This window comes from Dermacentor variabilis, chromosome 1 (assembly GCF_050947875.1).
Source record: "Dermacentor variabilis isolate Ectoservices chromosome 1, ASM5094787v1, whole genome shotgun sequence".
NCBI classification, from domain to species: domain Eukaryota; kingdom Metazoa; phylum Arthropoda; class Arachnida; order Ixodida; family Ixodidae; genus Dermacentor; species Dermacentor variabilis.
Window position 1 is genome coordinate 76,288,001 of NC_134568.1, and position 14,275 is coordinate 76,302,275.

Genomic DNA, 14,275 nt, shown 5'->3' on the forward strand with positions numbered 1-14,275 from the left:
ACACGGGCCCCGATCGGGGAACACTTGGCAACTCTGTTCACCGGTGGAAAAAATTTCGTGGTAGAGGTCCGTCACAACACTCAGAACTCTCGTGTGCCTGCTTCGAAGTCAGAACTTGCTCATGTAGCCAGTTAGACAGTTTTTCGAAACTCTCATATCCGGCGTCTGTCACGGTTTGAACTAAAGTAACCAGCACTGGCCGCATTTCTCTTGTTTTTGTGACAAGAGACTCAAAGATCGACACTGACGAATACCTTAACTCGCGGCCGGCAGTGATCGCGGCCGGCAGTTCACCGCTGACGCCGTGGAAGAGTTACTACACTTTTGTGGAACTCAATAGCGCCATTCCACGCCTTAACCATCCGCAAACCAACGGTCTAACCGAGCGCACCAATCGTGCCCTCGTATACATGCTTTCAATGTATGTCTCAGCGGATCATTAGAACTGGGATTCCGTATTACCGCTCATTACGTATGCCTTCAACACAGCGAAACATGAAGTCATAGAATACGCACCTTTCTTTCTCTCTACGCTCGCCATTCTCAAAGTTTTCTCGACACCATACTTACTTTTTCACCTAACGAAGGTGCTTCTGTCGCGCAGATATTGTGTCGTGCCGAAGAAACACGTCGACTTGCACGGCTCAGAACCCTATCGTCGCATGTTCATGCTAAGGCTCGCTACGACGCACATCCGCCCGTCAGATTCGCCACCGGTGACTTCGTGTTGCTGTGGACACCGGTTCGGAAAAGGGGACTTTGTCAAAAGCTTCTCCCCAAGTATTCATAATTCTCAAATGCTTGAGTGAAGCGACATATGTCATCGCTAAAGTGACGGCTGATAACCGCCGTCCACACAAGAAGCAAGTTGTGCACGTCGCACAATTTAAACGCGCACTCTGACTCGGTCGGTGAGCTTCGTCTGCCCCGGAGGAGCGTGGAAGCGGAAGAAGAAGCGGCGCGATGTTTTTGGATGATCAGCTGTTTTGGACTGTCCCGTGTAATTCTCTACCCTTTTCACTGTAAATAATTCCATTGTACATCCGTAACAATATTCTAAAGCCTCATTCACTGCTCTGGTCCTAGTCCCGCTTCAGCGAGCAGTCTTGCACTTTGCAGCAGGACGGCGCCCCGACACAGCAATCGGAGTGTAAATCAACACCACAACAGTGGTGTCACGCTCTCACACCTGACTTCATTCCAACTGAAGAGTGGTCGACGAGCTACCGTGACTTAAACCCAATGGACTTGCACGTGTTGGTAAATGCCCTACAAGCGATTTCCTGAGATGTTTTCATTATCAACCAAATTTTAGCCATGAAATGTGTGGCAGTATTTACGGTGCGCCCTGTATGCCACGCACCATCGTCATCATTCATTATAATTTGTTTAACCCTTAAAATGCCCCTTAAGGAGGGGGGGGGGAGGCAGCGGTCGTAAGGATATAGTCACAAGAGTATCAAAAAGAAAATAAAGCCAAATAAAAGTTTAAAGAAGAGAAAACAAATGGAACGAACTATGTAATATAGGGTACAAACATACTAAATGAGGTGAGCATTTGAAGTGGTCACTAACCAACTGTATAAACTTTTCGCGACTGCTCTCATTAACAATGCTATCGGGTAGTTTGTTCCAGTTATCTATAGCAGCAGGCAGAAATGACTTATGAAGAGTGTTTGTTTTCCAATGTACGCGCCGTATACTGAAAGAATTCAGGGTGTCTACCAAGTTGACATATCCGAATTCCCTGAGTTTTCCAGGTTTTCCCTGAGTGCCTTTGCAAAATTCTATGAGTGACACAGAACCTTGTTTTATGTCAAGACGGGCTGACACCATGTCGTTCGATGTAGCACTCTGAAGTAAGCATGTTAAAAAATAAAAAAAATGACTTAATTCAGTTTGAATAGCAAGGAGTAGTGTTCATTTTATTCAAAAAGAAACAGAAGGGACGGGTAAATAAAATGCCCAGCGAATAACATATCTTCGAAAGAAATGGTAAGGCCCATTGCAAATCGAGCCGAACATTTTCAAATAAGAATAAAAAGAGATGCATACAGAAGCAAATATTTTCGTATCTGAGCTATTTATGTCAACTGATAGCAAGCTCATTGGTATGAGGCCTCAGCCCGCGCACAATGCCTCAGTGTTGCGTTTCACTGCTTTAAAGAGTTTCTATTGGTTTGAATGAGGGAGACCTGCCTCTCTGCGCTTTTTGAGCTCGAGCTCCTTCAAAGAAGCGGCGCCACGCTTCCCTTCCCCGTTCATTCCTCACTTCGTCGGTCCTTTCTGTTCTCGTCCTCCATCCGCCGCGCGTTCGCCCCACGGACCAGTGAAGCATCCTCTACTACACAGATTTGAAAACAAGGTGTCACGTTTTCTTGTTCATCGCAGCAGACAAACAGTAATGAACACAAAAAATGACTACCATTCCACTCTGTGAAGATGCAATGGCAGCGAAAGCTGACGACAGTCAAAGCTCTCAAACGAATACAAAAGTGCTTTCGCTGCCATTCCATCATCACAGAGTGGAATGGTTGTCATTTGTTCGTTCAGCATCGCGGGAACGTTCTTTGTCGGTGGTCGCTTCGCGCCGGCGCCGTTTATATTCCCGTTGCTGTTCCCTTCGACGCTCCTCGTACGCATGTTGTTCTTCGGGTGTGCGAACTATACGTGTCCGTCCCATCAATAACGCAGCTGTTTTAAGCCTCGATACCTCTCCTACTTATATACTGCGCTCACCTTGACGTCACGCTATTTTTCACGGCGAGCATTCTAAACTGTTCCGCATTTTGACATCTGCGCCGCCGCACTGCACCCGTACGTGATCACACACAAAGCAAACAATGAAACCCATTGTGTATGGGTTTGTTAGAAATCGCTAAGTCCGTTTCTGTTGCCGGACGCCGAAAAAACTACGGAAAGTTGGAGGTTAGTCATATACAGCTTTCGCTGTAGAAAAAAATTATTACGGGATTTTTACGTGTCAAAACGACGATCTGATTATGAGGCACGTCGCAGTGGGGGACTCCGGAAACTTTGACCACCTGGGTTTCTTTAACGTGCACCTAAATCTAAGTAGACTGGTGTTTTCGCATTTCGCCCCCATCGAAACGAGGCCACCATGGCCGGGATTCGAACCCGCAACCTCGTGCTTAGCAGCCCGGCACCATAGCCAATAAGCAATCGCGGCGGGTAAAAAAAGAAAAAAAAAGAAAAATAAATTGTATATGTGTGTGTTTCTGAGAAGCGCAGAAAAATCTGGACATTTCAAAGTTTGATCTGCTTAAAGCAGAAGCATAAATAAACGCAGCACACTGCCGCCAAAATAGAGCCATCCATTCGTTCTAACGTGAAAGACTTGGTTGTCAAGTTTCCCGAAGGCTGATCCCCTACTCTTTGAGCGACGCAAGAACATCCGCGCCAGCCTGTTTCGACGTTATAATCAGATAATGCTCCGACTTACATCAGCGTGTGAAAGGAAACGCAAAACTGGCGCTTTCGTTGGCGATCGCTGTTTCCCGTCTTCCGCATGAGAGGACAGACCACTCTGAATGTATGTATCGCAGTAGTCATGAAAATTGGCAACTTTGCCACCACACATACAGGCCAAGTGCAAATATTACAATGAGGTTTTTAGTACGATCTGAAAGGAACGCCCACCACAATTCAATGCCGGCAAAACCAATCGGAAGGCAGATGAAGTCGGGGAAGTTCTGGCCACACATCCCCCGACAAGATCTTCCTCGGCGATATAGGCCACTGTGAGCACAGCACAAAGCGTAATAAAATGGAAGAATGTGCCTCAGCAATGAACCATGGTGCACGTAAACTGGGCACGAGAGCAAGAAGTTGTGGCTTTACTGCAAAGACACGTGCTTCCGGCGTTCATGGAACCACGCAAAATAGTCCACTGCCAGAAAAAAAGGTAGTATGGGCGGAGGAAAAAAGAAGGGGGAGGGGGAGTTCTCAGTGAAAGACACTGGGCCCATCGTTTTTTGCCAGGACGAACAGATTCCTCCTCCTCTGTTGGGAGCGACCAACCGACCGAGCAGAAGAGTGCAGCTTTCTCGACAGCTGCTGCTGCTGCCGGGGTTGAAGTTTACGGTATCGTCGTTTTTGTATAGCTGAAGGCAAGTCGCGGGGCGCCGCCCAGGGCAATGAAGAAGCACCAGGGCGCGCGCCTTCAAACGACCTCAACCTGCAACGACACACAAACAATATGTGCCAGTGCTAAAGTTAGAGAGGGAACCCGTCGGCACCGCGGGCGAGAGAGCGCGAGTCCGGAGGCGATAGCTGGCTGCTTCAAGGACTGGATAGACGCCAGCAGAAAGACCTGACTTGAGCGGCTGGCCCTGTTTTGCGAGGCGGCTGCGGAGCACTAAGCCGCTGGGAAGACCACGGTCTGTGATCCGGAGAGCGTGTGTGCTACTTACACCCTCCGCTCCCGGTGCTTAGGAGCGCGAGCGGGCGCATGCGCTCAAGGAAGGAGCCAGTGTGGTCTCGAAGAACTCCAGAGCGCCTGCAGGCTCTAAACAAAACCTAACCAGCAGAGCTGCACCGCCTGTTTGGCAGCGAGCGCTGTTTACCAGGATGCGTCCCAGACGATGAAAGAAAAACTCGACTGGACGTGAGCGAATATGAAGGTCTGGGCGGAAAAAGAATTATGAACAAGGGGAAAGATTTAAAGTGCACGTGGCAGTCGAGACAGCGAGTAGCACTGTCCTAGATGGAAACTCGGGGATGAGGAGCAATGTCTGGCGTCTGTCCTATTATAGGGAGGAAGAGAATGTCAGAGGCGTTGCGAAGTTATGAGGTATGTGTTGAGTGCATGATTGCAGCGAGAGGCGTCCGAAATGGATGGCAAAGGATGGAGTAGGCGGGGACCGTTTTGGACCTGGGTTAAAGCGTCAGTTGTGCTTCACGGTGGCCTTAATGCGAAGCGATATCTAAAGAATTTAACTTGGAAAGCAAGAAATAAAGGAAGGCTGCGCTTTCAATAGCCGGCCCGTAAAATAGTGTTTTATGCTATATCATATATATGGCGCCACGCCTGTTTCAATGGCTGGAAGCTGCTGACGCCAGCCTATCGTGATCCCACAAAAGCTGTTATAAAGAGAAAACCGAAAAACACGACCAAGCTTTCTTGGCCTCTGCCAAAACCAACGAAGTATTTTAAAGAGAATGTCTTTCTTGGTGAGTTACTCCCACTTTTTCCGTATAGGGTGTGTTTCTATAGCTTCCTTCGCGGGCCTATCCCGAATACAGTGCAATCTAAAGATGTGCGCCGATCTTGAAAATTGATCTGGTACCACCGCTCCCGGTGGCATCGGTACCAGGGATACCACCGTGCTTTACTATCTCGCGGTTCCGGTAGCACGGGCTGCGGTACGGTGGTATCGATACCGGTGGTACCAAGGTGCAGTATCAACGAAGAGTAATGGTACCGGTGGTGGTACCGGTGGTGGTACCGGTGGTAAGGGGAGCGTTCTCGCATTCTTCCCTCATGGCAGCTAGCGTTTTGAGACGCTGTCACTTGAGGCGCTGCAGGCCTCACAATGAATTCAATGGTTCGCGCACCCAATCATTACACCCAACTCGCTCAGGAAGACACTGTCTTTAATCGACGTCAACTAGAGGTTGAATTGCCTTCCAACTTTATTTATTAATGCGGGTAATACAGACCATTAATTTAAAGGGAAGAAAGGCATTTCATTATGTTTCCATAGCGAACCTTGGTGAATCCCTCCTCGTGGGCGCGTGTCATACGTTAAACGGCAACAAAAACGGCCTGTCTGCAAAAATAAATAAATAAATAAATAAATAAATAAATAAATAAATAAATCGGAGGACACCTAAACACTTCTTAGGAGTCGTGAATGCGAAAGCATTAATGTCCAATTGAACGTCGCTGAGCTGTCCTTCGAGTTATGAACTCCTCGCAGGCGAGCTAGCACGTTGAGACGCTTGGTCAACGCTTCCTACATAGCACAACGCCGGTGCACTTCGATGTGTGACGTCATGCTACCATGACTGACTGCCATAGAATCTAATGCGGATGCTTCCGAGTAAGCCGCGATTATTTTGACGTCATCGCTTTCGTCACGCCGGGCTAGGCAATGGACAATTTGGTCCAAGTAGCATTATGTCATAAAGCAGAGTGCACAGGCCTGCTATCTAGGAGGCGCTGGTTTCGCCCAGTGGGCACAAAATACTTAGCTTCTGAGCGTACGGTCGTAGGTTCGAAACTCACTACCACTAACGTTCTTTCTTTCGAATTTATTGTTTTTTATACATTAATTTCTTTATAGCGATTACCGAAGCGAAGTTAGAACGCAGGCGAGAGCTCACGCGGACAAGGAACGCGCGGATAACACAGACTTCAGAGAGCGAGGGTGAACACCCCTCACGGCAACACCTGGCGCCGCAGCAGTTGTTCCTTTTCGCCCGCTCTGCTCCGTCGAGGCGCGCACATGATGTGGCGTCGCAGCCAACGGGAATTTAGGTGCCATTTGGCTGCTACAGACGCCGGCTTGTTCGCTCAATGTGCCATTTGATGCTTTCGCATCAATAAATAAAAGAAGAAATGGAACTATATTGTCCCAAACGCGAAAGAAATGCCTCGTATGTAGCTAACGTTCGCGGATTTATCCGCAGTGTCCAAGAGAGAGAGAGAGAGAGAGAGAAGACGACGACGAAGAAAGCACTAACATTGACTCCGCTGACACCTACCCAACTGTGGACACGTGCCATGTCTAAGGCTCATCATCATCAGAAGGGTGCACGAACGCACTATACACGGTGGATATATCGTCCACAAGACTATGTACGAAGCCAAATAAGAATAAAATAGAGTCTGAAATTTGGAGTGCTATTAAACTGTCCATTCAGCTCTCTCGGCTCATGTCAGTGAGAGAGCAAGAGAGCGAAAGAGAGACAGCATATTGATCTGGTCGAAACAAGCAGCATGCGGATGTAACTGTGTATGCATCTATCTCTAACGGTGCACAGGGCAAATCGGTCCGATGAATAAACCGAAGACAGTGATAAGCTGATATTTAATAAGAAGAAGGAAATAAATAATGCATAGGCTTAGAAAGTGTCACAGGCTGTTGTTGATGGTGGAACAAGCGTCATGCGTGATAAAATGAGATCATGTTCACGATGACGAAAACAGGGGCCTGTTTGATCAATCCCCGCGGTCGCCGTCCTTCCAACGTTATGTCGGTCGTTGAGGCGAGTTCGAGAAAACTAATCAACGGTTGCGTGTAGGTTTGTTGGTTCCAGATCATGGATGCGAAGTTGCACTGTATAGTTGTAGCTAGACACCATCAAGTGTACTTGTTTACAACCAAAAGGAGCTAGAAAACTTCGCTTGGTTCCAAGCCTTCCGAAACCTTTTGAAGGTCAACCTATAAACTTTCTGATGGTGACTAAAACAGTTGTTAATTTACACATCAACTTGTGTGTATTATCTTGTTTTTCTCGAGTGTGCCTTACTATAACATTATGCAGCGCAACTTCGCATCCATGATTGTGAAAGTTAGGCCCGACACAAGAACTGTTTTTATCGGCTATCACTCCCTGCCTTCGTTTTCTGCACCTTCTCTTTCCCATATTAGCAGTCCGTCGTATCCAAAACATCGGCTTGTAATCACATTCGCAACCATCAACGTATTTGTTCATTATGTACTACAGATATGACCTACAGCGCCACGGCCTTTCAGTAAGACAAAACTGCTGTTTACAGTTCGTTCAGACTGACATTTTAGCAATATTTCTGCATTCCTCGTTATTACTATGTCATAATTTCTCTCCCTTTCTTTTACTTCGCGCATTCCCACAGACCTACAGGACTACACCCCTGATCACACCGTCCGCGAAGCCGCGGCGTGATGTGACCATCGGATCGTACCTGCGGCACGTGAAAGAGCCCTACTTCACCACCATGAAGATGCCCGTCGATAGCCTGAACAACCCTGAAGCAATTGCCAAGGTATTACAAACACTTTCTGCGGCATCACTTGCGCATAGCTCGCCTATACGATGCGTGCCCGTGGCACCGCGGTGTGCAAAAGATGCGTGTTCATCCGTCGCTGTGGCAAACGACTGCAGCGTTCTCCTGAATAGCAAAACTCCCATTAGCCGCAGACTTTCGATGGAGGCCTAATGCCTGAGAGAGAGAGAGAGAGAGAGAGAGAGAGAGAGAGAGAGAGAGAGAGAATATCTATCTGTCGAGGTATCAGTGCGTGTCAATGGTCCGACGAAATCCGCAGCCTTATAGTATTCCACAGTAATAGTTCTTGGTGCGGCTTGCGGACGAAAACTCGTCAGTTATAAGTTGTGCCTCCACAAAGCTTACGCCGGAGCTCCTCAATAATTCCTGTCCCCGCACAAATCAGGGGTGGCGGTTCGTGCAGAGAGGGAACTGTGAAACATGTGCTGGAACCAACACACATTCAGTGCACTGGGCGGTCCGGTATTACAGCGACTTGGCAAAAAAAAAAAAAAAAGCAAATGGTTGCTCGATTGATTAGCGCGGTTTAATGTCTCAAAGCAGCACTGGGGCCACTAAAGACGCCGTATAGTGGAGAGCTTCGGATTAACCTTGACCAGCTGGGGGTCTTTAACATGCACTTAAATATAAGTACACGAGCGTTTCTGTATTTCACCCCCGTCGGAATGCGGCCGCCGCGGCTCGGAATTGAGCCCGCGACCTCGTGGTTAATAGCGGAACGCCATATATCCACTTAGCCACAGCGGCAGGCAAGTGATATATTTCTTTTCTTTTTTTTCTTTTGCTTATTGCACAGAATGCGCGCATGACAGAATACGCACAAAATGTGAGGCTTGTCGCGTGCATGTGCGCTCCGCAGGCTTCTTCGCGGGCCCTATTCACTCCTTCGGCAGCAGTGAATGAAGAAAAAGATTGCCTTTACCGATTTTCTATAATATATCGATAGAGAGAAACCGAGATTTAAAATAAAACAAAAACTTTTGAAATGAGTCAGTTACGAAGTGTGGGGATTATGTAGCGAGATCTCGTGAGGTAATCGTGGTGGGCCAGATAGAAGAACGATAGAAAGATACAAGATAGATAGAACGATGCTTAGGAAACTTGCTTGTCCGAACGCTGGTAATCGAAGATATCACGGGGCCAGGGATGAAATGGGACAAAGGTCTGATGGCGGAGTGGCTCAACTCTCTCGAGTACTGGACACATGGGGAGGCACACGGGGAGGCTTGAGGCGAGGAACGAGATAAATCGGAGATATTGCTGGGGCGCGATGTCAAGGCCGTTAGGAGTGTGTATGCCAAGTCGGGATTGCGCTACAAAGGCGGGGCTCATTGAAAATAGGAAAGCAGAGGAGGCCGACGAGTTTGCGAAGTAACGCTATCCGAAAAGTGCGTTTCGAAGTCTCGGATGCACTGTCGCCACGATCATTGGTATTGACTGGTGCAAGATCATCGCGAGGCAGCACACAGCGTTAGGAGTGGGGACTAACTCTCTTCTCTCTCCTGTAATGCAAGATGCCAGGCGGTATTCTTCTGTTTAAAGTAGTACGTGCTAACACATCTGTGAAGGTGCACGGACGCTTTTTTCCCTGTTGGTACTCCTGACGGCGTTAAACCATAGTGATGTTGAGAAGACCAAAATTCTCATATAATGTCTAAGTTCAGCGACAAGCATAACAAGCAGAAATCTTATTCATTTCTGCTTGTCGGACTAAACTGCTGTACTGTAAGAACAGTTGCAGCTCCCTGAGCAAAAACGAGCTAGCCACGTTGAGGACGTATACTGGTTGTTTACATTCTGACACAGTTATATACTATTCGGCCTCTGAAGCATTCGCAGACCTCGGTAAGTATGGCGAAACATTGCGCGGCGTGGGCTTAATTTTCTTATCAGTGAGACATCATCAGAAGCGCCTGTGCTTTTTCCGTTTCAAAGCAACCTAAAAAATTAATAACTAAAACGGGTCGATCTACGCACACATCATTCTCGTGTACCATATTAAACATGCTTGTAAATCATGCACGTATGCATACAAAACGTGTCTGTTTGAAGTATAACCTAACATTATGCCTACACTTCCAGATGCGCTTCACGAGTCTGCAATTGACCATCCCAACAAGCGTTCAATATTTAAGGCTCAATGTGCAGTATCAGACGGTGCACTATAACATGCAATGACTCAGAAGAGGCTGGTGGGGTTACTTCCTAGGGACATTCCATGCGCTTGTTCGGCAAAAGAGGTACTAGAAGTAAAGCAGCTGATGTGCAAGCTGATGCAGCTATACTTGTAGAAGCTCCAGTCTTCCGAAACCGGGTTTGGATACAAACGGAGCCCGTTTCCCCTGCGTGAGAGATAGGACGCGGAGCTGCAGCCGCTCACACAGCGTCGCTGACGCACGTATACCTCGCTGACGCGCGTACTTGCAGAAGGTGCAGGAGACGGTGAACCAGGTGGCGTCCGGCAGCAACTCGCCGTGCTTCGGCCTGCCGGCCTCGGTGGCCACCAGCGGAGGCAGCGGCGGGCGCGTCACACCAGGCGCGGACGGGCCCAAGGTCGTGCACAACGTGTACAACTCGCCCATCCATCTCTACTCGACGCAGAACGTGGCCGACACGCTGGCCGCGCAGACAGGCTTCAAGCTCGGCCAGGGTCAGGGCAATCTCCAGCCGTAAGTATTCAAGCAGGGCAACGCGAGCGCGTCCTCTGGCGAGAAAAAACAACCGTGCGCATCAGAGCGAAGGACAACACAAACAACTCGGCCTGTGTTTGCAGGGAAGTTCGTGGGTAGGTTAAAAATAAAGAGACTCAAAAAAGGGGGAGAGGGACGCACAGGCAAATCATAACAACGAGAACATGGAATTGACAAAGGCGTATGGCTGATCGCGAATTTCTTACGAACGGAAGAATTTTTTTAATGCGTCCCCCGTCAATTAAGGTAGAAGGCAAGGAGTACGACTCGGATTCACACAAATCTACGCACAAGTGTATCGTGGTTGAACGGCATTTGTATATCAGTCATTCAAAAGCGCACTTACGTAAGAGCTCTCTAGTGAACACCGGACGAGACAGTCACCTCGACCTTGGGCCGGTATAATGTGACTATTCGCTCGCTTCTGTTCCTTTCTTATCATCCACTGCTCCTACGACTGGCCGCTCCTGGCGACAACATAAGACGAGCCCCCTCGGTCCACTGACGAAGCACGAAAAGAATTGGAATATAATCGTTACACTACCCCAGTCTTGCGTATACTTGAAAGCGAGACGTGGCCGGCCGTATTCTAAGCGCCGCTGGACGAACCTCAAACAAGCAAGAATTGACCGATTCCAAGTCAAAGGTGGCGCAGCATATATGTAGAGTGCATGCGGTTAATCATTACATTGTGATACTTAAAAAAAAAAAAAAGATCACCAACTTCGGTCGTGCGCTCGAGTTGCAAGCCGAGTTTACAGGTATACATGTTAGCAATGTACCCTTCGCACCTTAACGTGTTCGCTAGAAGAGGTGCCAGCCACTCGTCATATATCGAACGGCTTAATGTTGCGAGAGTGCTGGTCAGTGTCTATAGCAGGCAATACAAACGAGAAGTTTAGTGAATCCGGCGCGTGGATCTTTATAGTCAGGCACACGCGATTGGGGGTCTACGGTCTGCAGCAGCCTGCATTCATCAACGCTGTACAAAGCGCGTTATAAAGGTGGCCGCGCTGCAGCCACCAACGCACATGACTGCATGTACGCGCGCGCGCGCTCAATCGGCGATGTATAGTTGTTTGAAAGTCATATGTCAAACCACCTGAGTTCGCGCCTTCTGGCGCTGTATATAGCTCACGTACCCTCCTTTGGCGAGTCAACCACGGTGGGTGCGGAACGCCAACCTTTCTTTTCTGCGCAAACAACTGACGATTTCGGTGGATCCCCATAGTTCAAACTTCGCAGAACATTTGAACCATCCATGCAGCCACAGAAAGCAGGAACGATGCACGTGTGAAGTGCCGGCTGATCAAGTAGAACCTATTTCCTCGCCTAAATTTCATTTCTTTGGCTGAGCGACTAGAAATTCTCGCGATTTATCAGTGCCTGTGTTGCGGTTCACAGCCGCTATTAGAAGTGAGTTCATGTCCTGGATTTCTGCCCATCTTTGAAGAGCTTATTCAAGCCAGCTGGAGCTGGATATTTCGAGGCGTCAAAACAAGACGCGCGGCCACGTCTTCTCTATGGAAGCTTACATTGAGGAAGCTGGTCCTTGACACTTTCCTTCTTACTTGTTCGGTTTGTTTCTAAGTGTCGCAAGTTACACAGCTGAAACCATACGGTTCAAATGCAACAGAATAAGCTCATTCAAGCAGTTCGCATATAAATACGCCGATAAATTTACAGGTCAAGTCAGTCACCAAACCAGGTAGCCTCTTTATTCCTTTGGTGAGTATACAAATCGGGATGGCGGCAATAAATTTCAACGTGCCGTAATGTGCAGGCGTCACAAATTTAGCAACTATTACAAAAGAGTTCGAATGCCCCTAATGACTGTTCTTGCCATGTGGTACGTTCATGCTCTATGATTGTACAAACACTGCATTATGCATGGCTTCTGTTGTGCTGCATTGGATGCGCTTGATAGACGATTGCGTAGAAACGGGCAGTACGTGCTCTCTATGTCGTAGATCAGCGCACAAGCGGTTTTAGCCAACTGAAACTACAATTAGCGTTAGGTCACTGGCCAACTTTCATTGCATTTCGCCAACTTGCTAAAACGCAATTTAAAAAAGGACACGTGCGGGCGAGTACGGAGCGAGCGTCTTCGTCAAGCCGCGATCTCGCTCGCTTCATGTTCGCCTGACGGTGGTGCGGGCAAGTCACGTCACTCGTGTTGTGACGCAGTTGTGCTCTTCGACAGTTCAGTTTCAATTTTCAGGGTGAAATTGGCCGAAATTCATTACGTTGTAGGAATGAGCAGCGTGATTGTTTTTTTTTTCTTTTTGCAAGTCTAGAAGCGCTTATGAATTCTTCGGATGGAAGCATAGCTTCCTGGACCATTAAGGCTTCAAATTTTTCATTGGGATCGGTCGTCCGTCTCCTTATAGGATAAAGACGTAATTAAAGAAATTTTCATCCGTCTGCCTATTACCTCGAGTCTTTATCTTAAAATGTATGCCGCTGTGGTAAAAGCAATACCGAGTAAATCGCAATTACCATACCTTCTCAATTTTTAAGGAATGTCGAGCGCATTTTCTGAAACACTCCGTAAATATATTGAATAACTTGGAAAGATTGGAGAGGTTACCGTGCACAGGAGCCGAACGTCTAAGTAACGTTCGCGGTTAACATGTATAATTTATTCCCAAGATCACTGAAATTATGTTCCAGTTGGCTTCGCTTGTGACGCGCTTAATAGCAATGATAATTCTGTTGTAGAGAACGACTGCCATTTGTCTGTGCCTCTGTACGTCTTTTTGCCTGAGCATTTTGCGTATCGTCTGTACAGCTTCGAGCTTGCACGGCGTGCAAAAGGGTTAAAAAAAGCGTGATGGTTGTTGTAAAATGTATCAAAAGTGCACGTGAAACGCAAACAGAAACCCATCTCCCGACCGGAAAAGATGACCACAAAATCATATCCGGAAATTTATCATCCCAAATTGCATGCCAAGATCAGCAAACGTGTCAGCAGGTGTACGTCAGACACAGTGCTGTATAGTTTGTCATGCAAGTCATACCTGTGTTAGTTTGTAACACAGGTATGACTAACACAGGTATATAACACATTAATTGTATATCAGTTTCCCTAACTGTGTTTCGCGAGCCCCAGCGGGGCTGACAGGTTCAGCGAGGTCTCAAAATGGCCAAAGAAATTGAACAGAGGGGCGGAAATGCACTATACGTAGTAGACAACTATTTAAAGAGAGATGCCATTCAATAATCCTCAGTTCCTACACCGTCACTCATTAATGTCACTTCTAAGACCAATGATACCGTAAAACACAGACCTCGGATACAAAAGCGAGTATTTTAAACAGTAACCATAGAGCTCACAATTTTTCACCATTATTGTCTTTGTTCATGCATGTTGTCTCACGCTTTGCGCAATAAAGGCTGCGACTTCAGGAAAGAGCGGGAACATAGTGAAAACACCTAAAAAAAAGGGGAGAAGTGGCGGGGGGTGGGGGTTTAAAGCCTTGCAGCTTCATAAGAGTCACTGTTATATTTTGTAGTGAATTTTATCATTTGGTACTGCACAAGACAGTGAATTAAGGTAACGGCGCTTGAG

General features: G+C 47.5%; 1 protein-coding gene across 3 annotated transcripts in view; it reads left to right on the top strand.

The window, feature by feature from the left end:
- LOC142579733 (uncharacterized) overlaps window positions 1–14,275 on the top strand; it is an 82,713-nt gene that overhangs the window by 59,363 nt on the left and 9,075 nt on the right. For all 3 annotated transcript variants that reach the window (XM_075690256.1, XM_075690264.1, XM_075690246.1), the window contains exons 4-5: window positions 7,844–7,993; window positions 10,442–10,683. In XM_075690256.1, the coding sequence (XP_075546371.1) occupies window positions 7,844–7,993; window positions 10,442–10,683 (392 nt within the window). The remainder of the gene's footprint in view (window positions 1–7,843; window positions 7,994–10,441; window positions 10,684–14,275) is intronic.